The 22,193-nt window shown below is 37.7% G+C and overlaps 1 protein-coding gene across 6 annotated transcripts in view; it reads right to left on the bottom strand.

Moving 5' to 3' along the window:
• TMEM156 (transmembrane protein 156) overlaps positions 1–22,193 on the bottom strand; it is a 52,511-nt gene that overhangs the window by 17,210 nt on the left and 13,108 nt on the right. For 4 of the 6 annotated variants that reach the window (XM_047092367.1, XM_047092369.1, XM_047092372.1 and 1 more), the window contains exons 2-5: positions 8,490–8,759; positions 6,704–6,964; positions 3,679–3,798; positions 497–580 (exon numbers count right to left, since the gene is read on the bottom strand). In XM_047092367.1, the coding sequence (XP_046948323.1) occupies positions 497–580; positions 3,679–3,798; positions 6,704–6,964; positions 8,490–8,759 (735 nt within the window). The remainder of the gene's footprint in view (positions 1–496; positions 581–3,678; positions 3,799–6,703; positions 6,965–8,489; positions 8,760–22,193) is intronic. The other 2 variants (XM_047092368.1, XM_047092370.1) reach the window with 1 other exon arrangement.

The following is a 22,193-nucleotide window of genomic DNA, read 5'->3' on the forward strand; positions in this document are numbered from 1 at the left end:
CTAACAGCTCCCTTAGCCGCTCTAATTAGGGTTCCCTTATTCCATTTCTGTTTCTCGGGAGAGGACAGGGGACTTTTTAATTGGGGCTATTAGAAGTTCTCTTTACACAATGACACCCTTTGCTAAGTGAAAGCCCTAGCAAAAGCCATGCCCACTCTGCAATTACTCCTTGCAATTCTGAGGAATAATAGTATCTTGTCTCATTTAAAAATAAATCTGAAGCTGATTCCTTATTGCTTTCTCTCCTCTGCCTACTCACATGAATTTCTTCTTGCCAATTAGGCAAACTTTCCATTATTTAAGGAGCTAGTTTTGATCATGACTGTCCCCTGATAGTAAGACATATTAAACTAGATTTCATTTGCCCACAGCTCCTTTTTTCCAGATACAAGGCCAATCTAAATGAGCTCAGATCATTCGATCTTGGGTCTACAGTGGAATAGTGAAGCACTGGGATTTTCAAAGCCATGCTCTGTCTGCACATCATAGAACTCACCTGAAATGACCCGCACGTTCAGTGTTCGCAGTTTCTCAGAATCCTTTCCTTTTAAGAGAACAAATGTACGTTCGTATTTATGACCTATTCCAAGAACAGAAATTAAATATTTAAGTGATAAACAACCACATTCTTAATATATATTCCCCATGTTGACTCAAAGGATTACCAAGGAAAATGGGCCATTCACAACAGGGTCGGGAGCCACGAGACATTAAGAGCTTTCCTTATTAAGTTCTTTTCCATGAGCAAATACAGGTTCTTTCTAAAGCAAGCGGTTTCTCCACTACCATAAATGCCATCATGCCGTCTCCTCTAAGGAAAAGCACCAGCTGTCATGTATAGGATGTTATTATTCCTTACATTATTATATATACATAGATATGTACAGAATATTTAATGCATATTGACTTTTTAATGTCTATTTATTTTGAGAGAGAGAGAGCACAGAGAGAGAAGGAAACAGAGAGAATCCCGAACAGGCCCCATGTCATCAGTGCAGAGCCCGACGTGGGGCTTGAACTCAGGAACCATGAGATTATGACCTGCGCCGAAATCCAGAGCCAGACGTTTGACTGAGCCACCCAGGCGCCCCTTTAATGCATATTTAATGTCCTAAATGGTGTGATATTTTTTCATTACTTTACATGCTTGGATTTGTAAGACAAGCCTTCAAAAGTCACTAAGCCTGTCATTTGTGTAGATGTTCATAAGATTTTCACTCCCCACTATTGGTTTCTTTCTAGACATTTTCTCTACCTAGCTACTACTATCTCTCTTTCCTGATATGCAATTATATGGAAAAGCAGATCAAGAAACTCAAAACCATGCACTATTTGCAAATAACATGTTCACTTAAAATAATATCTTTAAAACCAGAAAGACCTCTGGGGTGCCTGGTTGGCTCAGTTGATTAAGCTTCTGACCCTCGATTTTGCCCCAGGTCGTGATCTCACAATCTTGAGATCAAGCCCCACATCAGGTTCCACGCTGGGCATGGAAGCCTGCTTAAGATTCTTTTTCTCTTTTTCCCTCTGCCCCTCTCCCACATGTGTGCGTGCACTCTCTCTCTCAAAAAAGAAAAAAAAAACAATAACAACTAGGAAAACCCTAGGTATTAATTCTGATATTTTATTAGCTGTATAACTTTGGAAAAACCATTTAATCTCTCTGAGGCTCAGGGTTTTCTTCATCTATAAATGAAAATAATAGTACATACCCTGTTTACATACTTTGAGAAGCTAGTAAAAAAAAAAAGCTTCTGAAAATGCTCTGAAAATGGTTATTCTACAAATACACAATGTTGATGATATTATTATATATTAGCCTTATATACTACAGTATCAATGGTAAGACTTGATATGAAACTGCTTTCAGAAATACCTGCAACAAATACATAGCCTTAAGAGTTAACGGTACCTGCACCCCAACCTAGGGGCAACCATTTGTTCTGCCTACTGAGATGCCCAGCACAGCCTTGCCTGGCAAAGAATTTAAGAGTCTTGGGCGCCTGGGTGGCTTGTTTGGTTAAGCAGCTGACTGTTGGTTTCGGCTCAGATCATTATCTCACGGTTTGTGAGTTCAAGTGTTGGGCTCTGCACTGACAACGTGAAGCCTGCCTGGGATTCTTTCTCCCTCTCTCTCTTCCCTTCCTCCACTCATTCTCTCTCTCCCTCCCTCTCTCCCTCCCTCTCTCTCTCTCTCTCTCCCCCTCAAAATATATAAATAGACTTTAAAAGAATTTAAAAAAAGAGTCTTAGGAAATACTCCAACCATCCCAATACTACTCTCCCTTATTGAGAACTACTATGCACTAGACACTGTGATAAACTTCTTCTAGAACCTCTTTAACGCAATCCTTACCTGTGGGGTAATGGTGATTATTCTTGTTTTACAGAGGGGAAAAAGGGGACATTTAGATCTAGTAAATACCTTGCTCAAAGTCACATAACTGATGAGTGATAGTACTAACATTCTATTCTGTCTACCTATCTCCAAAGCCTCTTCTCTTAAGGATACATTTTAGACTGTCTTTAAGTGACCATCTACTCATATTGTAAACTATCGCTCAGGCGTGATATTCAGCCAGTAAAGGCATAGACATACCCCGGAAGTGTCATTGTATGCACAGGTACACAGTAGAAGAGCCAGTATACGCATGGGTAAACACCCAAAGGGTTAATATATGTGTGAGTTCACACCATTAGGGCTACCTGAGCAGTTTACAGTCAATGTCCATCCTGATAGATGGATGCCTGAGTCATACTAAATTTTTTTTTTTTTGAGAGAGAGAGAAAGTGTGTGTGTGTAAGCGGGTAGGGGAGGGGCCCTGGGTGAGGAGAGAGAATCCCAAGCAAGCTCCACACCCAGCACAGGGCCTGATGTGGGGCTTGAACTCACAACCATGACATCATGACCTGAGCCAAAACCAAGAATCAGCTACTTAACTGAATGAGCCACCCAGGCACCCCAAATTAAATATTTTTAATATCATCCCTATTGCCTGATTTCCAATCACACATTTTAGCTTTGCCCAGCCAAAAATCTACTGACACCCTTCTACTTATGAAAGAATGACTCACACACTCATCACCTAGAGCCACTCTGCTCAAGATCTCCAATTCTGAAATTCTTTATCCTCACTCCCTACCCTTCTACCTCTCTTCTGCATTCACTTCCACTGAGCCTCTGCTCCACCTCCAGCCCTTTTGAACTCCTGCCTAGCTTCGCCTCCCCTCTATTCTCTTGTCTGAGTAGAGAAAGATACATGAAGCGTCTTGAATGCTGACACTGTGTCTCACTTATGCTTCTTCTCCTTGGGTAACCTAGAACTGCCACTGACACGCAGTGGGTGCTCAATAAATGGCAAACTGAACTTTAAAAGGAATGTACATCTAGGGGCACCCGTGTGGCTCAGTCAGTTAGGAGTCTGACTTCAGCTCAGGTCACGATCTCGCGGTTCATGAGTTCGAGCCCCACGTCGGGCTCTGTGCTGCCAGCTCAGGGCCTGGAGCCTGCTTCGGATTCTGTGTCTCCCTCTTTCTCTGCCCCTCCGCCACTAGAACTCTGTCTCTCTCTCTCAAAAATAAGCCTTAAAAAAAATTTTTTTTCAAGAACGTAAATCTATAGATGAGACCCTAAATGAATTGTGCCAGACAACAGATTTACTCCTCGATACTTACTCTGCCACTTCCACACTCTTCTGTGGCTTTCAAGTATTTTGTGGATAGTGAGGATGAGCAAAAATATAAAAACGACTAGAACTAAAACGTACCAAGTGATCTTCATGGAACAAGTGAAATCTGCAAAGAAAAAAAATGCCATAAAAATACAATAAAATGAGTCAACAGAGAGAGGCCATATGGCGGTGTGGTTGTATTCTAGTACATATTCTAGCCTTAACTGAAAAGCTAAATATCTAACCATCACTGTTACAGGGTCATTTGCTCTCCTGACTTCTTCCTTGACATATTAAATGGGTGTATTAAATGAAGAAATTTGACCAGGGAGCTTCCATGGGTTCATTTAGCTCCAAAATTCTAGGTTTAATTTCACTTACAGGTTATGCCGGCAGTAGTTGCCAGGTAGTTTCTATCACTAGGCTAAAACCACAAAAAGCAGAGTCCCAGTATCAGGGCCATTTGTAATTAACAGGTGTGACCCTGGGCCAAGCAGCCAAAAATTGTATCCTCAAGTTGACCAAGATGCAGTGAGCGTAAGGAAGATGGAGAAGAAAGAGAAAGACAAAGAGAAAGGGTTGGAATGAGGCATATAAGAAGAGGCCAAAGCAGATAAATAGTCAGACTCCCCTTTCCGTACAGACTTTCACTGCAATGATCGGATCAGGTGCACATATTAATTAGATAGCTACCCTAGCCTACAGAAAAAAAGCTTGTTCATTCAAATGACAATGAGGCTCATGGGAAGGATAGTCCCCAGCCAGCAACAGTTTAGCACCATCTCCTTTGCTGCCATAAAGACACTGGCCAACCGACCTGTGAATCGGTGACATAGCAGAAGGTGACCTCATCATGTCCAAGACATAGCTGTCTACTGACTTCCCAAGCCACCCTGTGGACCCTCCTCTTTGCACACAAAACACAGTACTTACTCAAGGTAGCAGGATATATAACTTGTTTATACCCTTGGATGTTTGCCCTTGTGGGGTTCAGGTTCATGATATGGGTACCCCTTTCACAGGGGCCACCCCCATGGGCAGATGTACATTATATTGTCATCCAACACTTATTTAGAGAAGAGACTGAATGGAGAAAAGATAAAAGTTGACTGGAACAACAGCCCTCAGCAACTGCCCCCACCCCCCAAATCATCCCAAGCCCTTCAGCTGCAAACTTGCAGTCCTTGCTCAGCAAAGTAAAAGTATGCAGGTAACCGGAATGGAAGACTTACAGTGCCAGCAAGAGCCACGTTGGGCCCAATGGCCAATGTGTCACTGGGCACCAATCGAGCTATGAAAAAAGAACCACGCATTCACCAACTTTATATAACAATAGCAGAATGTCCACAGTTGGGGCCAAACCTGCCTGTACACCCACCAAAGCTCCAGTGCAAATGCAGAAGAATGTGTCTCCCCACATCCCATGCTGCCCACCTACCCCCATCCCTGCAGTCATCTTGGAAAGGATCAAGGGGGAACAGAGAGGAATCTGAAAAAAGTCTGAAGAGACAAATTTACCAGATTGGACTAAATTTAGTTTCACCCCCTTGTAGATAGGGCTTTTAAGGGAGATCAAATCAGTCTCTGCACAGCAGAGTAAAATATGAATGCATTTTAAATCTTCTATGCATGACAAATGGATATACTTTTTCCAGAATACAATACTACATACTTGTATACCGCTGTTATCTTGCTGAGTTATGGACACAAAAAAGTTGTCAACTATGATTTCACTTTGACTAGCATTTATCGATTTTTTTCATTAACACAAAAAATTGTCTTAAAATCATACTTATGGAAGTGCTTATTTTTCCTTTATGTTTTAGAAAACATAAAAAGCAATTAGATGGATACATTGAAAGAAATATAAGTTTTTAATATTTATAATGCAAACCTCTTTATCTTTCAGATTTCATCATTGTTATGATGAAGGCCTACCTTCCAATCTCACTCCTGAACCCAAGGGAACTGACCCCCTCTGTTCAGATCTTCTCTCTTACCCTATACCCACATCTTGAAATACCCACTAACTGCAGAGGCTGTAGGGCCCTGCAGACTAAGTCACAAGAGAAATTCCTTTGAAGCCTCATATTTTACTTTAAAAATGCATATGTATTATATAGTTGTGTTTGCTTTAAGATATATATAATATTTTCTAAATAATTATATCTGAAAAATTAAAGCTTTTAAAGCATTCTAAGGCAATATGAAAGGCTTCCATATATCTGAAATATCAAAAAGCACAGCAACTTACTCTACCATAGTACCTGTCACACTGAATTTACTTGCTTGACCACTTTACATTCATCTATTTTTGTGTCCCTAATGTTAGCACATTGCTTGGCATACAGTAGGCACTTATTAAATGGTTATATCATAAAATGTTCTCAAAAGTAGGTTTTATGGGTGAAGTGGGGCACACTGCTTAGCAGAAAGGATCAATTCTGGCAATTCAGAATAGGGTACCTAGGAAGCTAATAAGCTTAAAAGGGAAGTAAGATATGTGTAAGTTTTATCTTTTGGACTCCTACCTTTCCCTCAGAGCCATCCAGTGACCCAGAGTACCTAACCTGCACCCTGCTTATCTCCATGCTTTGCATGAAAAATCCAATTTTATCCAGTCCTCATTCTCAACTTTAGGAGAAAACATGTTAAGTCAATTCAAAATAAGGTTTTCACAGGCCATCACAATGTACATGAATGTTTACCTTTAAAAATTAATTTCACCCTTTAATACCTAGGTGTGGTGGTGTTACATCAAGCACAGCTAATAGATAGGCATGTCCAAAGTTACTCTGAGGTCTTTCTAGTGCCCCTCAAATCACAACCCACAGATGCCTCCTCAGCCTCTGGGTACTGCTAGACCCCATGAAAAGCAAAAATAAACAGATAAAAGGGCTAACATTCTTTCCAGTCATACTATTTCATCAACAAAATTCAACTATTTAACTTTTAGTGAAGTTAATGTGTTAGCCTTTATTTAAGTTTGTGTCCAATTCTCTTTCCCTCTAACTTCCTTAAATACATACTTTTGACATCCTTTTCTAGGTGCAGAGAAATGTGTGTACAATTATTCAGGTATTCCATAATCCTACAAGTATGGTTCATAGACTTTTCCTCCTTTGGATCTTCTTCCACAATTGCTGACGTTCTGGTGCGGGTTTTAAGATTACATGTAATGTTATGTTCTTCCAAGTGGTCAACTATAGGAGCTACAGTGAAGTTAAAATGTCGACAAGGTGAATGAAAGTCATTTGCCTTCACTTCCGTTGATCCTTTCATGGTAAGAACTAGGAAGAGATTAGGAAAATGTTATTTGCAACATAGTAATACGTGGTAAGAAAGCACACACTACTCAAAACTAAATACCTTACTTCCTCTAGAAAGTAGAAATGAGAAGCTCCCTGCACTAAAAATAATGATTAAAGTGCTTACATATTTTAAGATTGTGAAAACCAGGTGACATTTGGGTTGAAATAGAATTGGGGCATCTCAAGGAAAATACAAACATTTCCCTGATGATTTGTGGGACAGATTATAATGTTCCAAGCGAGAAATGCCTAGTTATGCCCATTTTGAATCCCTGGTCAGCCAGAGAAGAAGGAGAAGAAGGAGGAGGAGAAGGAGGAGAAGAAGAGGAATGGGGGGGGGGGTGGTGGTGAAGAAAGAAAGGGAAAGAAAAGAAATAATGCAAGGAAAGAAAGAAAGAAAAATAATAAATTGATTGCTGTTGTTCTAAACCACTGAGTTTTGAGGTAAAATGTTACACAACCATAGCAACTGGAATAATTTATCAATGCACTGTTTGACATTTCAAGGAGGCAGAGAAGTAGCATCTATGAGTGACCAACCCTTAAAACACTTCTTAGTTCTCTATCACCATAAAGGTATTTTCCCAACTTGCTTTCTGGTGAATTTGACCTAGAATCCTGCAATAGTTGCAGCACTACTTGAATGAGAACCCAGAAAAAGATACCTCTTTTATACTTCATCTAAAGTCAATACCAAGAAATCGCATTCCCATTCTGAAAGAATAGAAAAAATGCCAATATGGAGAGATACCGGCAGCAATCTCACTGAATAGGTATAAATAATAAATCTGATGCTTGGGCCTGAGGCCACTAGTGTATTTTATGACTACAAGTGAATTATTTAATTTCTCAATGATACAAGTTGATTTGATTTAATTAAATAATATATATTCATTCTCAAAATAGATGTGAGATTCAGTTAAACATTACACATAATACAGTTATTCTTTTATTTTTTCATTCTTTAAACAAATATTTATTAAGCATCTAGTGTTAGGCATTCTGCTAAGATCTAGAAATATAGTGAACAAAGACAAAGTCTCCAGCATCAGGAGGCTCACTGGATAGTTAGACAAGTGAAAAGACAATTCATATTCAGTGGATAAATGTTAGGTAGGACTAGGTACAAATGTATCAAGGACTCAATGACTCCTTAAGGAATCAAAGTTCGATTCTACTGTGAGAACCTATAGGTTTACTTAGACATTTTTTTAATTTTTAAAACTTCAAGACCTTTGAAGAAAGCATGCTAAATAATCTTTTAACCATCAAATTACATAAATTATGGTGGCACTTTGATGTATTTTAAGAATAGATATTTTGGTTTGGTAAAGTAAACCAAGAACGAGTAATGTCCCAAAGCCCTGCAAGCCACTCATCAAGAGCCACACTGCTGATTGTTCCAATACCATTGGATTTAAAATGGAATGGTTTATTACTTTTTTAGCAGAATAAGGTGGTTTATCCTTGACAAATTTTATTATCACTTTCTCTTCACTTTTACCTTTTGATGTTTGTTCCTGAGAAATAAAATCCATGAGTTTTGTGGACTCACAAGCCAAACATGAGGAGCACATTTTAAATTCATTCGTGATGCCTTGGCAAATTCTGGTGAAGTTTTGAAAGTTGGAGTGATTTAGAAAGATTCCCATAATAGTCTGAGTTTCTCTTATTGGTTTCAGAAAAGTCACAAAAGAAAAATTTAAAGAGGGGAGTGAATAGTTGAAATTAGGTTGTAAACACACTTCCAGACATGATAGCTCCAATATATTTCCTATAAAGGAAAAAAAAATGTGTTTACTATGAAATTCTGAGTTTTTGTCATTCAAGTAAATACATAACAAGTGCCTGGTTTTTCTTAGGCAGATACAGTATATTTCAGCTTGTCAGTGACAAGAATGTTTTTACATGAATTAACAACATCTATTTCATTTAAATATTTCCTTTAAAAATTTGTCAACATTCCCTATTAATTTTCAGGGAAGAGAAATTGAGACATTCTTGGAAACCTTAACATTTAACCGTCTCTCTTCTGGGAAAGTTTTAATGAACAAACCTTGGGTTCCTCCAAATCCATCTGTCCCAAAATAGAGGTTTAAGTCAATTGCACAGAATTGAACAGGGAATGAAAATCTTGAACAGTAAGTCTGTATTAGTTTCTAAGGGCTGCTGTAACAAATTACTACAACGTTGGTAGTTTAAAACAAGAGAAATTATTCTCTTGCAACTCTAGAAACCAGAAGTTCAAACATCCATTTTATTGGTCTGAAATCTGGGTGTCTGCAGGACCACTGTCCCTTTGAAGGCTCTGAGGAAGAATCTGTTTCTGGCCACCCTCTTCTGGCCACCCTCTTCCAATTTTTGGTGGCCATTGGCATTCCTTAGCTTCTGGCCACATCACTCCAATCTCCGTGTTTCTGGTCACATTGCTTTCTCCTCTGTCCTGTCTTCTACTCTTCTGTCTGTGTCATCTCCCTCTGCCTCTCTTATAAGCATGTTATATTGGACAATTGTGATTGAATTTAGGTTCCACCTGGGTAATACAGGATAATCTCCCCATCTCAAGATCCTGAAGTTAACCATATCTGTAGAGACCTTTTTTCCTTATGAGGTAACACAAGTTCCAGGCATTAGCACGTGATATCTTTGGGTAGCCATTATTCAACCTATCTGAACCTCCAAAGGTGACATTTAACAGAGTGACATCCTAATTTTTATTTTTGCCTGAAGACAAACATTAGATATGGAAACGATGGTATAAAAGAAAGAACATTGTATTCAAAATAAGACAAGGACTCTAGAGCTATATCTGTCATTAGGCAAGATACTTGGACAATTTACTTAATCTCTGTAAGTCTTGTTTTGTTATCAGCAAAATAGAGATAAGACCTCTAGATCCTGCTAACCTCATCAGGTTATAGTAGCATCAAGTGGTATAGTACATATGAAAACACTTTTGAAATTTGTACAGATGTATATTATTTAAAATTCAAACCTATATTCCAAAGTGAAAATTAAAAATTCAACTTTCATTTAAGGTAGAATTATCTGTGAAATAATTCGCATAAGTGATTAAAACTCACTATATAAAAACTGAGAATCCCTATTTAGCAGTAATGATCATGTAAGGAATAGGTAACCTCTCTCTCTCAGGTATTCCTAGTGTGACAGTCATTTGCTAGTAGGAAAAAATAACTCAATTGTCCCTTCATGTGACTTTCTTTACCATTTCTCATATAATCACATAGGGCAAAATAAATGTTTTAGTTTTTCAAATAATGTGGAGTATGATGAAAGAATTACTTCAATTCTTACAGTGATTACTACTAGTCATACATCTTGGCTCAATATTAAAAGAAAACCAGGCTATCGATTGGTATTAAAGAATTTTTTATTTGTGGAATTTGTATTTTAATAATAATTCCATACGTGTCTCATTACTGATGGCTATATTTTTATTATTTAATAAAATTAGAGGCTTGTTTTCAGTCCTCTACATTTGAAATTGTTTCTATAATGATTCACATGTGATTTCTAGCTATAAACACATTTCATACTTGCATTGCTATAAAGGGTTTTTTTTGGGGGGGGAGATGATATTTTACTCAAATCCACAATTTTGTTAACATATTTGTTAATATATTTATAAACAATGTTATGATTGAATTGTAACTAATTTTTAAAACTATTTTCTTCAGTAATAATGTCCCAGGAAGGAGAAAGAAATGTACAATCTGATGGAACACTATAACCTATAGTTTTTTTATACTATTAAAAGACACAAAAACATCTCTTGCCATGTTTCCATTTTACTTACTGGCATTTTTCATCTCACAAAATTTTCCATTTCTTGAATTTGTGTTCCTATGATACAATCTAGATAGGGAAATTTTTTCTGTCAATATTACAATCATCTTATCCAATAAGTGACCAGCTAGGCTTTCGAGAATTAATGCTATATCCTTTATATATGACTATGAGGTAATTATGATGGTTTTTAAACCTTAGTTTTAAATAATTCAATTGGAAAGGAAATAAATAGAGGATATATCCTTCCCTGGTATAATTTTAAGAAATATTAAATTGTACTCAATCATTTTTGTTATCAGGTGGCCTATTTTCTCATCTCCATAAACAAGGATATATGAATTTAACTACTGCCATTAATATTGCTGGCAGTCAGACATCTAAATTCTCACTCCCAGAGATAGAAATGCATTCCAGAATTACTCCAGTACTATGACTGCAATCTCTCAGCATAAGTATATAGAATATTAAGTAGAATTAGGAAAAAACATTACAGGGGCACCTGGGTGGCTCAGTTAGTTGAGCCTCTGGCTCCTGACTTCAGTTCAGGTCGTGATCTCACAGTTCATGGGTCCAAACCCTGCATCAGGCTCTGCGCTGTGTCAGCACAGAGTCTGCTTGGAATTCTCTCTCCCTCTCTCTCTGCCCCTACCCCACTCATGCTTGCTCTCTCTGTCTCTGTCTCTGTCTCTGTCTCTGTCTCCCCCCTCTCAAAATGAATACATAAACTTAAAAATACATTACACTATAGGACAAATGCCCAAGTCAAACTTTTTTTTTAAGAAAGCCAAGAGTAAGGCTATAAAAACATCAACTACCTTTATTTTCTTTTTTAATTTTTATGATAAAGCTTTATCATATATAAGCATATGTAAAATGTGTTGTGTCAGTTGAAGAATGATAAAAATAAACAAACACCCATGTATCTATCATGCAGATTAAGTATATTAATATTACCAATATCTTTGAAGCACCCTATCCCTTCTCATCCCTACATATTCCTTTCCAAGAGGTTAACCACAATCATGAATTTTGTGTTTATCACTCCTTTGCTTTATCTTAGAGTCTTTCCAAGATGTACATATTCCTAAATAACAGTGTTTCATTTAACATATTTTGGAAATGTGTTTGTGTGTGTGTGTGTGTATACACATATATATATGGAATATACTATATGTATTCATCTATGACTTACCTTTTTTGTTTAATATGTTTTAGTCATGTCGCTGCATATAGCTACAGTTAATTTAATTGTCTGTAGTATTGTTTTGAATGAATATACCACAAATTGTTTATTCTTCTGACAGTAAACATTTGGGTTCTTTCTATTTTTATTGTTATGAATAATGCTGCTATGAACTATAGCCCTCATACATTGCCAGTGGGAACATAAAATAGTGCAACCACTTTGGAAAACAGATTTCCATCTTTTATATGTTAAATATATACTTTGTATATGACCCAATAATTCTACTCCTAGAAATTTACACAAGAGAAATAAAAATACCTATACATGAATTTTCATGGCAGCTTTTTTATTTGTAATAACCATGAACTGGAAACAATCCAAAAGCCCAACAACTAGTGAATATATAAGCAATTCCTGGCATACCTTTATAATGGACTATACTATTCAGCAACAAAAAGCAAGAAAATACTGATCCAAACAACAACTTGTACACAATGAAACTCAAATACATTATGCCAAGGGAAAGAAGCCTGATACAAATGATTACATAGTTTATTATTCCATTTATATGAAATCTTAGGAAATGGAAAAATATATTGACCGTGGGAGAAGGGTTTTTCTGCAGAGGAGAAAGAGGGACCTTTGTGGGGTTTTAGAAAGTGTTATATCTTGATTGTGGTGGTAGTTACATTGGGGTGAACATTTGTGAAACCTCTAACTATACACTTACAATTAGAGCATTTTATTGTATGTAAGTCTTATCTCAGTACATTTTATGTTTGAATAATGCTATTATGAACGTTGATGAACATATCTGCCAGTATAAAAATACACAAGTTTCTCTAGTATACATACTGAGTAAAATTGCTGGGTTTTCAGTATGTGTATCTTTGATTTTCCTAGAAAATGCCAAATTGTTATATGAAGTGATTGTACCAATTTATATTCTTTTGTGTGATGTATAAAGGTTCCCATTGACAATACATATTGGCCAAAGCCTTTCAAGTTTTGCCAATTCAGTGAGTATTAACTAGAATCTCACTATGTTTCAAAGTGTATTTTCTTGTTTTTTCTATTTTGACATATTTTTCTGTTAGGTTGTTTTTCTTTTTCTTATTACTGTTTGGGAGTTCTTTAAAATTTCTATTTAAAATTTTAAGAAGGTCTTTAAATATTTTATCAAGGTAACTTCTCACAGATTATGCCTTATCAATTCATTTTCTTTATGATCTTTTAGATAAAAGAAGCTCTAAATTTGAATGCAGCAAATCTATCAATCGTTTCTTTACAATTTGTGCTTTGTGCCTTAAGAAATCCTTTTCCCTTAAAGTTAAAATGAACTTCTAAAAGTTTTAAAGTTTTGCCTTTACATTTTTGTTCTTAATCTATCTGGAATTGGGTACAGTGTAAAGTAGGAAGCCACGTTAATTTTTTCCACATGTGATAATCAATTGCATTAGCATTTATTGGGTAGACTATCTTTTCCTCGCTACCCATAAAGACACCTCTGACATATATCAAGTACCCATGGATATATGAGTGTGTTTCTGGGATCTCAATTTTGTTCCATTAATCCATTTTTCTATCTTGGCAAATTACACTGACTTAATTACTTTTGCTTCATAAAAAAGCTTTTATATCTGGTAGGAAAAGTCCACTCACCTTGTTCATTTGTTTTAAAAGTGTCTTAGCTATTCTTGGCCCTTTGCTCTTTACAATAAATTTTAGAATCAGCTTGTTAAGATCAGTGAGGAACCTAGCTGTGATTCTGACTTGAACCCTGAAATCCATTGGAAAAGAGAGATAAGATATTGAGTTCCTCCTGTCGCTTTTTTCTTCCTTCTTTCTCTATTTATCTGGGCTTTCTTTGATATCTTTCAATGATCTCTCTACATTATACCCCATATACCTTTTGTTAGATTTCCTCCTGGGTTCCTTACTTTTTGTTGTTAGGGCCAACAGTATCGTTTAAGGGTGTGTTTTAAGTTTGTTAGTGGCATATGGAAATACAATTGACTTTTGAACATCAATTTTATTTTTTGCCACTTATAAACTTCCTTATTAACTTTTATTTTGTATAAATCTTTTGGACTTTCTATGCAGATATGCTTACCAACTACAAATAAAAACAATCTTATTTATTGATTTCCAATCCTCATAACTTTTATTTCTTTTACTTATTGCACTACCAGGACAACATGAAGAATAGACATGTTGAGAGAGGGCATCTTTGCTTGTTCTTGATCTTAAAGAATACTTACATTTCATCACTGAGAATAATATTTCATATAATCATTTTTGGAGATCAGTTTAAGGAAGCTCTCTTCTATTCCTAGTTTGCTAATGGTTTTTCATTACAAGGGCTGTTGAATATAATTCAATGCTCATTCAAGAACTTTGAGATGATTGTGTGTTCTTTCTTCTTTAATCTGTTAATACAGTGAGTTACATTATTAGGTTTGCTAATGCTAACTCATCTTGTATTCCAGGTATAAATCTAATTTGATAATTTTACACACCTTTATACATGTTTGATCATTTTTATCCAATTAGATTCTTTTTTTAATTTTTTATTTATTTTTATTTATTTTTTTTAATATGAAATTTATTGTCAAATTGGTTTCCATACAACACGCAGTGCTCATCCCAACAGGTGCCCTCCTCAATGCCCATCACCCACCCTCCCTTCCTTCCCACCCCCCATCAACCCTCAGTTTGTTCTCAGTTTTTAACAGTCTCTTATTCTTTGGCTCCCTCCCTCTCTAACCTTTTTTTTTTCCCTTCCCCTCCCCATGGTCTTCTGTTAAGTTTCTCATGATCCACATAAGAGTGAAAACATATGGTATCTGTCTTTCTCTGTATGACTTATTTCACTTAACATAACACTCTCCAGTTCAATCCACATTGCTACAAAAGGCCATATTTCATTCTTTCTCATTGCCATGTAGTATTCCATTGTGTATATAAAACACAATTTCTTTATCCATTCATCAGTTGATGGACATTTAGGCTCTTTCCATAATTTGGCTATTGTTGAAAGTGCTGCTATAAACATTGGGGTACAAGTGCCCCTATGCATCAGCATATCCATACCCAAGGATATCCTTGGGTAAATTCCTAGCAGTTCTATTGCTGAGTCATAGGGTAGATCTATTTTTAATTTTCTGAGGAACCTCCACACCATTTTCCAGAGCGGCTGCACCAGTTTGCATTCCCACCAATAGTGCAAGAGGCTTCCTGTTTCTCCACATCCTCACCAGCATCTATAGTCTCCTGATTTGTTCATTTCGGCCACTGACTGGCGTGAGGTGGTATCTGAGTGTGGTTTTGATTTGTATTTCCCTGATGAGGAGTGACGTTGAGCATCTTTGCATGTGCCTGTTGGCCATCCGGATGTCTTCTTTAGAGAAGTGTTTATTCATGTTTTCTGCCCATTTCTTCACTGGGTTATTTGTTTTTTGGGTATGGAGTTTGGAGCTCTTTATAGATTTTGGATACTAGCCCTTTGTCTGATATGTCATTTGCAAATATCTTTTCCCATTCTGTTGGTTGCCTTTTAGTTTTGTTGATTGGTTCCTTTGCAGTGCAGACGCTTTCTATCTTCATGAGGTCCCAATAGTTCCTTTTTGCTTTTAATTCCCTTGCCTGTGGGGATGTGTCAAGTAAGAAATTGCTGCAGCTGAAGTCAGAGAGGTTTTTTCCTGCTTTCTCCTCTAGGGTTTGATGGTTTCCTGTCTCACATTCAGGTCCTTTATCCATTTTGAGTTTATTTTTGTGAATGGTGTAAGAAAGTGGTCTAGTTTTGTTCTTCTGCATGTTGTTGTCCAGTTCTCCCAGCACCATTTGTTAAAGAAACTGTCTTTTTTCCATTGGATATTCTTTCTTGCTTTGTCAAAGATGAGTTGGCCATACGTTTGTGGGTCTAGTTCTGGGGTTTCTATTCTATTCCATTGGTCTATGTGTCTGTTTTTGTGCCAATACCATTCTGTCTTGATGATGACAGCTTGGTAGTAGAGGCTAAAGTCTGGGATTGTGATGCCTCCCGCTTTGGTTTTCTTCCTCAAAATTACTTTGGCTATTCGGGGCCTTTTGTGGTTCCATACAAATTTTAGGATTGTTTATTCTAGCTTCGAGAAGAATGCTGGTGCAATTTTGATGGGGATTGCATTGAATGTGTAGATAGCTTTGGGTAGTATTGACATTTTAACAATATTTATTCTTCCAATCCATGAGCATGGAATGTTTTTCCATTTCTTTTTATCTTCTTCAATTTGCTTCATAACTTTCTATAGTTTTCAGCATACAGATCTTTTACATCTTTGGTTAGGTTTATTCCTAGGTATTTTATGCTTCTTGGTGCAATTGTGAATGGGATCAGTTTCTTTATTTGTCTTTCTGTTGCTTCATTAGTGTATAGGAATGCAACGGATTTCTGTACATTGATTTTGTATCCTGCGACTTTGCTGAATTCGTGTATCAATTCTAGCAGACTTTTGGCGGAGTCTATCGGGTTTTCCATGTATAATATCATGTCATCTGCAAAAAGTGAAAGCTTGACTTCATCTTTGCCAATTTGGATGCCTTTGATTTCCTTTTGTTGTCTGATTGCTGATGCTAGCACTTCCAACACTATGTTAAACAACAGCGGTGAGAGTGGACATCCCTGTCGTGTTCCTGATCTCAGGGGGAAAGCTCTCAGTTTTTCCCCATTGAGGATGATACTAGCTGTGGGCTTTTCATAAATGGCTTTTATGATGTTTAAGTATGTTCCTTCTATCCCGACTTTCTCAAGGGTTTTTATTAAGAAAGGGTGCTGGATTTTGTCAAAGGCCTTTTCTGCATCGATTGACAGGATCATATGGTTCTTCTCTTTTTTTTTGTTAATGTGATGTATCACGTTGATTGATTTGCGAATGTTGAACCAGCCCTGCATCCCAGGAATGAATCCCACTTGATCATGGTGAATACTTCTTTTTATATGCCGTTGAATTCGATTTGCTAGTATCTTATTGAGAATTTTTGCATCCATATTCATCAGGGATATTGGCCTGTAGTTCTCTTTTTTTGCTGGGTCTCTGTCTGGTTTAGGAATCAAAGTAATGCTGGCTTCATAGAATGAGTCTGGAAGTTTTCCTTCCCTTTCTATTTCTTGGAATAGCTTGAGAAGGATAGGTATTATCTCTGCTTTAAATGTCTGGTAGAATTCCCCAGGGAAGCCATCTGGTCCTGGACTCTTATTGTTGGGAGATTTTTGATAACTGATTCAATTTCTTTGCTGGTTATGGGTCTGTTCAAGTTTTCTATTTCTTCTTGTTTGAGTTTTTGAAGTGTGTGGGTGCGTAGGAATTTGTCCATTTTTTCTAGGTTGTCCAGTTTGTTGGCATATAATTTTTCATAGTATTCCCTGATAATTGCTTGCATTTCTGAGGGATTGGTTGTAATAATTCCATTTTCATTCATGATTTTATCTATTTGGGTCATCTCCCTTTTCTTTTTGAGAAGCCTGGCTAGAGGTGTATCAATTTTGTTTATTTTTTCAAAAAACCAACTCTTGGTTTCATTGATCTGCTCTACAGGTTTTTTAGATTCTATATTGTTTATTTCTGCTCTGATCTTTATTATTTCTCTTTATCTGCTGGGTTTGGGGTGTCTTTGCTGTTCTGCTTCTATTTCCTTTAGGTGTGCTATTAGATTTTGTATTTGGGATTTCCTTGTTTCTTGAGATAGGCCTGGATTGCAATGTATTTTCCTCTCAGGACTGCCTTCGCTGCATCCCAAAGTGTTTGGATTGTTGTATTTTCATTTTCATTTGTTTCCATATATTTTTAAATTTCTTCTCTAATTGCCTGGTTGACCCATTCATTCTTTAGTAGGGTGTTCTTTAACCTCCATGCTTTTGGAGGTTTTCCAGACTTGTTCCTGTGGTTGATTTCAAGTTTAAAGCATTGTGGTCTGAAAGTGTGCATGGTATGACCTCAATTCTTTCATACTTATGAAGGGCTGTTTTGTGACCCAGTGTGTGATCTATCTTGGAGAATGTTCCATGTGCACTCGAGAAGAAAGCATATTCTGTTGTTTTGGGATGCAGCGTTCTAAATATATCTGTCAAGTCCATCTGATCCAATGTATCATTCAGGGCTCTTGTTTCTTTATTGATACTGTGTCTAGATGATCTTTCCATTGCTATAAGTGGAGTGTTAAAGTCCCCTGAAATTACCACATTCTTATCAATAAGGTTGCTTATGTATTTGGGGGCTCCCATATTCGGTGCATAGACATTTATAATTGTTAGCTCTTCCTGATGGATAGACCCTGTAATTATTATATAATGCCCTTCTTCATCTCTTGTTACAGCCCTTAATTTAAAGTCTAGTTTTTCTGAAATAAGTATGGCTACTCCAGCTTTCTTTTGACTTCCAGTAGCCTGATAGATAGTTCTCTACCTCCTCACTTTCAATCTGAAGGTGTCCTCAGGTCTCAAATGAGTCTCTTGTAGACAGCAAATAGATGGGTCTTGTTTATTTATCCATTCTGATACCCTATGTCTTTTGGTTGGAGCATTTAGTCCATTTACATTCAGTGTTATTATAGAAAGATATGGGTTTACAGTCATTGTGATGTCTGTAGGTTTCATGCTTGTAGTGATGTCTCTGGTACTTTGTGGTCCTTGCAACATTTCACTCACAGAATCCCCCTTAGGAGCGCTTGTAGGGCTGGTTTAATGGTGATGAATTCCTTCAGTTTTTGTTTGTTTGGGAAAACCTTTATCTCTCCTTCTATTCTGAATGACAGGCTTGCTGGATAAAGGATTCTCGGCTGCATATTTTTTCTGTTCATCACATTTAAGATTTCCTGCCATTCCTTTCTGGCCTGCCAAGTTTCAGTAGATAGGTCTGCCACTAGTCTTATGGGTCTCCCTTTATAAGTAAGAGCACGTTTATCCCTAGCTGCTTTTGGAATTTTCTCTTTATCCTTGTATTTTGCCAGTTTCAGAAGATATGTCGTGCAGAAGATTGATTCAAGTTACATCTGAAGGGAATTCTCTGTGCCTCTTGGATTTCAATGCCTGTTTCCTTTCCCAGATCAGGGAAGTTCTCAGCTATGATTTGTTCAAGTACACCTTCAGCCCCTTTCTCTCTCTCTTCCTCTTCTGGACTTCCTATTATACAGATATTGTTCCGTTTGATTGCATCACTTAGTTCTCTAATTCTCCCCTCATACTCCTGGATTTTTTATCTCTCTTTTTCTCAGCTTCCTCTTTTTCCATAATTTTATCTTCTAATTCACCTATTCTCTCCTATGCCTTTTCAATCCGAGCTGTGGTCACCTCCATTTTATTTTGCATCTCATTTATAGCACTTTTAGCTCCTCATGACTATTTATTAGTCCCTTGATCTCTGTAGCAATAGATTCTCTGCTGTCCTCTATACTTTTTTTCAAGCCCAGTGGTTAATTTTATGACTATTATTCTAAATTCTTGTTCTGTTATATTGCTTAAGTTGGTTTTGATCAATTCATTAGCTGTCACTACTTCCTGGAGTTTCTTTTGAGGAGAGTTCTTCTGTTTCGTCATTTTGGATAGTCCCTGGAGTGGGGCTGAACTGCAGGGCACTTCTCCTGTGCTGTCTGGAGTAACTTGTGTTGGTGGACTGGCTGCAGTCAGACCCGATGTCTGTCCCCAGCCCACTGCTGGGGCCACAGTCAGACTGGTGTGTACCTTATCTTCCCCTCTCCCAGGGGCAGGACTCACTGTGGAGTGGTGTGGCCCCTGTCTGGGCTACTTCTACACTGCCAGGCTTGTGGTGCTGCTTTGATGGGATCTGGCGTATTAGCGGGGTGGATCTGCAAGGTGCACAGGGGCAGGAGGGGCAGGCTCAGCTCGCTTTGCCATTGGTGGTCCCCTGTGGGAGGGACCCTGTGGCACCAGGAGGGAGGCAGACTCATCGGAGGGATGGATTCACAGAAGCACAGCGTTGGGTGTTTGCATGGTGCAAGCAAGTTCAGTGACAGGAACTGGTTCCCTTTGGGATTTAGGCTGGGGGACGGGAGAGGGAGATGGCACTTGAAAGCACCTTTGTTCCCCTGCCAAGCTGAGCTTTGTCTTCCCAGGCTCAACAATTCTCCCTCCTGGATTCCTCTCGCCCTCCCCGCTCTCCGAGAGCAGAGCTGTTGACTTTTAACATTCCAGATGTTAAGTCCCTCTGGCTGTCAGAACTCACGGAGTCCAGCCCCTCCACTTTTGCAAGCCAGATTCAGGGGCTCTGCCTTGCCGGGCAGGCTGCCCCTCTACTGCCCCGGCTCCCTCCCACCAGTCCGTGTAGCATGCACCGCCTCTCTGTCGTTCCTACCCTCTTCCATGGGCCTCTTGTATACGCTTGGCTCTGGAGAGTCCATTCTGCTAGTCTTCTGGTGGTTTTCTGGGTTATTTAGGCAGATGTGGGTGGAATCTAAGTGATCAGCAGGACAAGGTGAGCCCAGCACCCTTCTATGCGGCCATTTTCCCCTCTAGATTCTTTTTTTTAAGATTTAATTTTAGTAATCTCTACACCCAATATGGGGCTTGAACTCACAACCCCAAGATCAAGAATTGCATACTCTACTGACTGAGCCAGCCAGGTGCCCCTATCCAATTAGATTCTTAATGTTTTATTTCAAAATATTTTTTTTTAGGAGAGAGAGTGCAAATAGGGGACAAGGCAGAGGGAGAGAGACAGACAGACGGACAGAGAATCTTAAGCAGGCTCCATGCTCAGCACAGAGCCTGACTGAGTCTCAATCCCAGGACCCTGGGATCATGACCTGAGTCAAAATCAAAAGTCAGATGCTCAACCGACTAAGCCACTCAGGTACCCCTTAATCAATGTTTATAAATGAGATTGGCCTGTAAGTTTTTCTTTTTTGTTCCATCATTGTTAAGTTTGGGTACCAAGATATATACTAGCCTTAAAAAATAAATTGGAAAGTACTCCCCTGTTTCTATCTTCTGGAAATGTTTATTATAAAATTATTTTATCTATTCAACCTATTTCTTGAAAGTTTGGCAGAACATGCATGTAAAATTACCCAAATCTAGGGTTTCTTTTAGCAAATATTAACCCATTGGTTCAATTTCTTTAATTGTTGTACCACTCTTCAATTTTCCATTTCTTCCTAAGTAAGCTTGGGTAAGTTATATTTTTCTATAAATATGTCCTTAACATTTTAAATCTATTGACTTAAAGTTATTAATAGTAATCTCTTATTACATTTTAAATTTCTACTGTGTCCTTTTCCAATCCTAACATTACTGTTATTCAGTTTTAATAGACAGAAACAATAACCTGCCAAAAATGTCCACATCCTAATTCCCAGAACCTGTGAATATGTTACATTACATGCCAAAGAGAAATTAAGGCAGAAGATGGAATGAAGATAGCTGGTGCACTTATCTTAAAAAAGGGGGTTGGGGGGAATTATCCTAGATTATCCAAGGACCTAATATAATCACAAATATGGAAGGGAGAGGCAAAAGAGTGTGTCCGAATAGCACAACGTGACAAAGACTCAACAGGCCATTGCTGGCTTTGAAGATAGAAGTTAAGACACAAACCAAGGCATGCAGAAACCTTCCAGAAGCTGGAAAAGAAAAGAAAATGGATTCTCACCTACAGCCTCTGAAAGGGATGCTATTTTTGTACAGCATATTAGTTCTATCTTGTTTTTTCATTGACACACAAATCAGTGGTTATTTTTGTTGTATGCAGTTAACATTTTCAAGATTTATTTAGATAAACCCACGTGGTTATAATTATTGAGGGTCTTTCCCCTGTCATTTCTTGCATGTTTGACCTCCCTTCTAGGATTATATCTTTTCTTCTATAGTTAATTCTCTATAAATTCCTTCTCTGAAGATCTGCTGTTTACAAACTCTCTGCTTTTGTTCATCTGAAAATGTACATCTCACCAGTTCCAGATTGACATTAATTTTACCTCAGTACTTTGCAGAGCTTATTCCACTGCCTCTGAGTTTCATGGTTGCTTTCAAGAAATGAGCTACCTAATTTTCCTTTGAAGAAAATCAGTCTTTATCTCTGGCTGTTTTTGATTTTTTTTTTTCATGTTCTAGAGAATTTTGTATTTATTCTGGTAGGGACTTGTTAGGTTTCCTGAATCTGAGGATGTATGTCTTTCTTCACTTTTGTAAAATTCTCAGCCACATCTCTTCAAACATAG

This window comes from Lynx rufus, unplaced genomic scaffold (genome assembly GCF_022079265.1).
Source record: "Lynx rufus isolate CCGP_SWC_20201006 ecotype Redwood Valley unplaced genomic scaffold, mLynRuf1.p SCAF_3, whole genome shotgun sequence".
Classification (NCBI taxonomy): domain Eukaryota; kingdom Metazoa; phylum Chordata; class Mammalia; order Carnivora; family Felidae; genus Lynx; species Lynx rufus.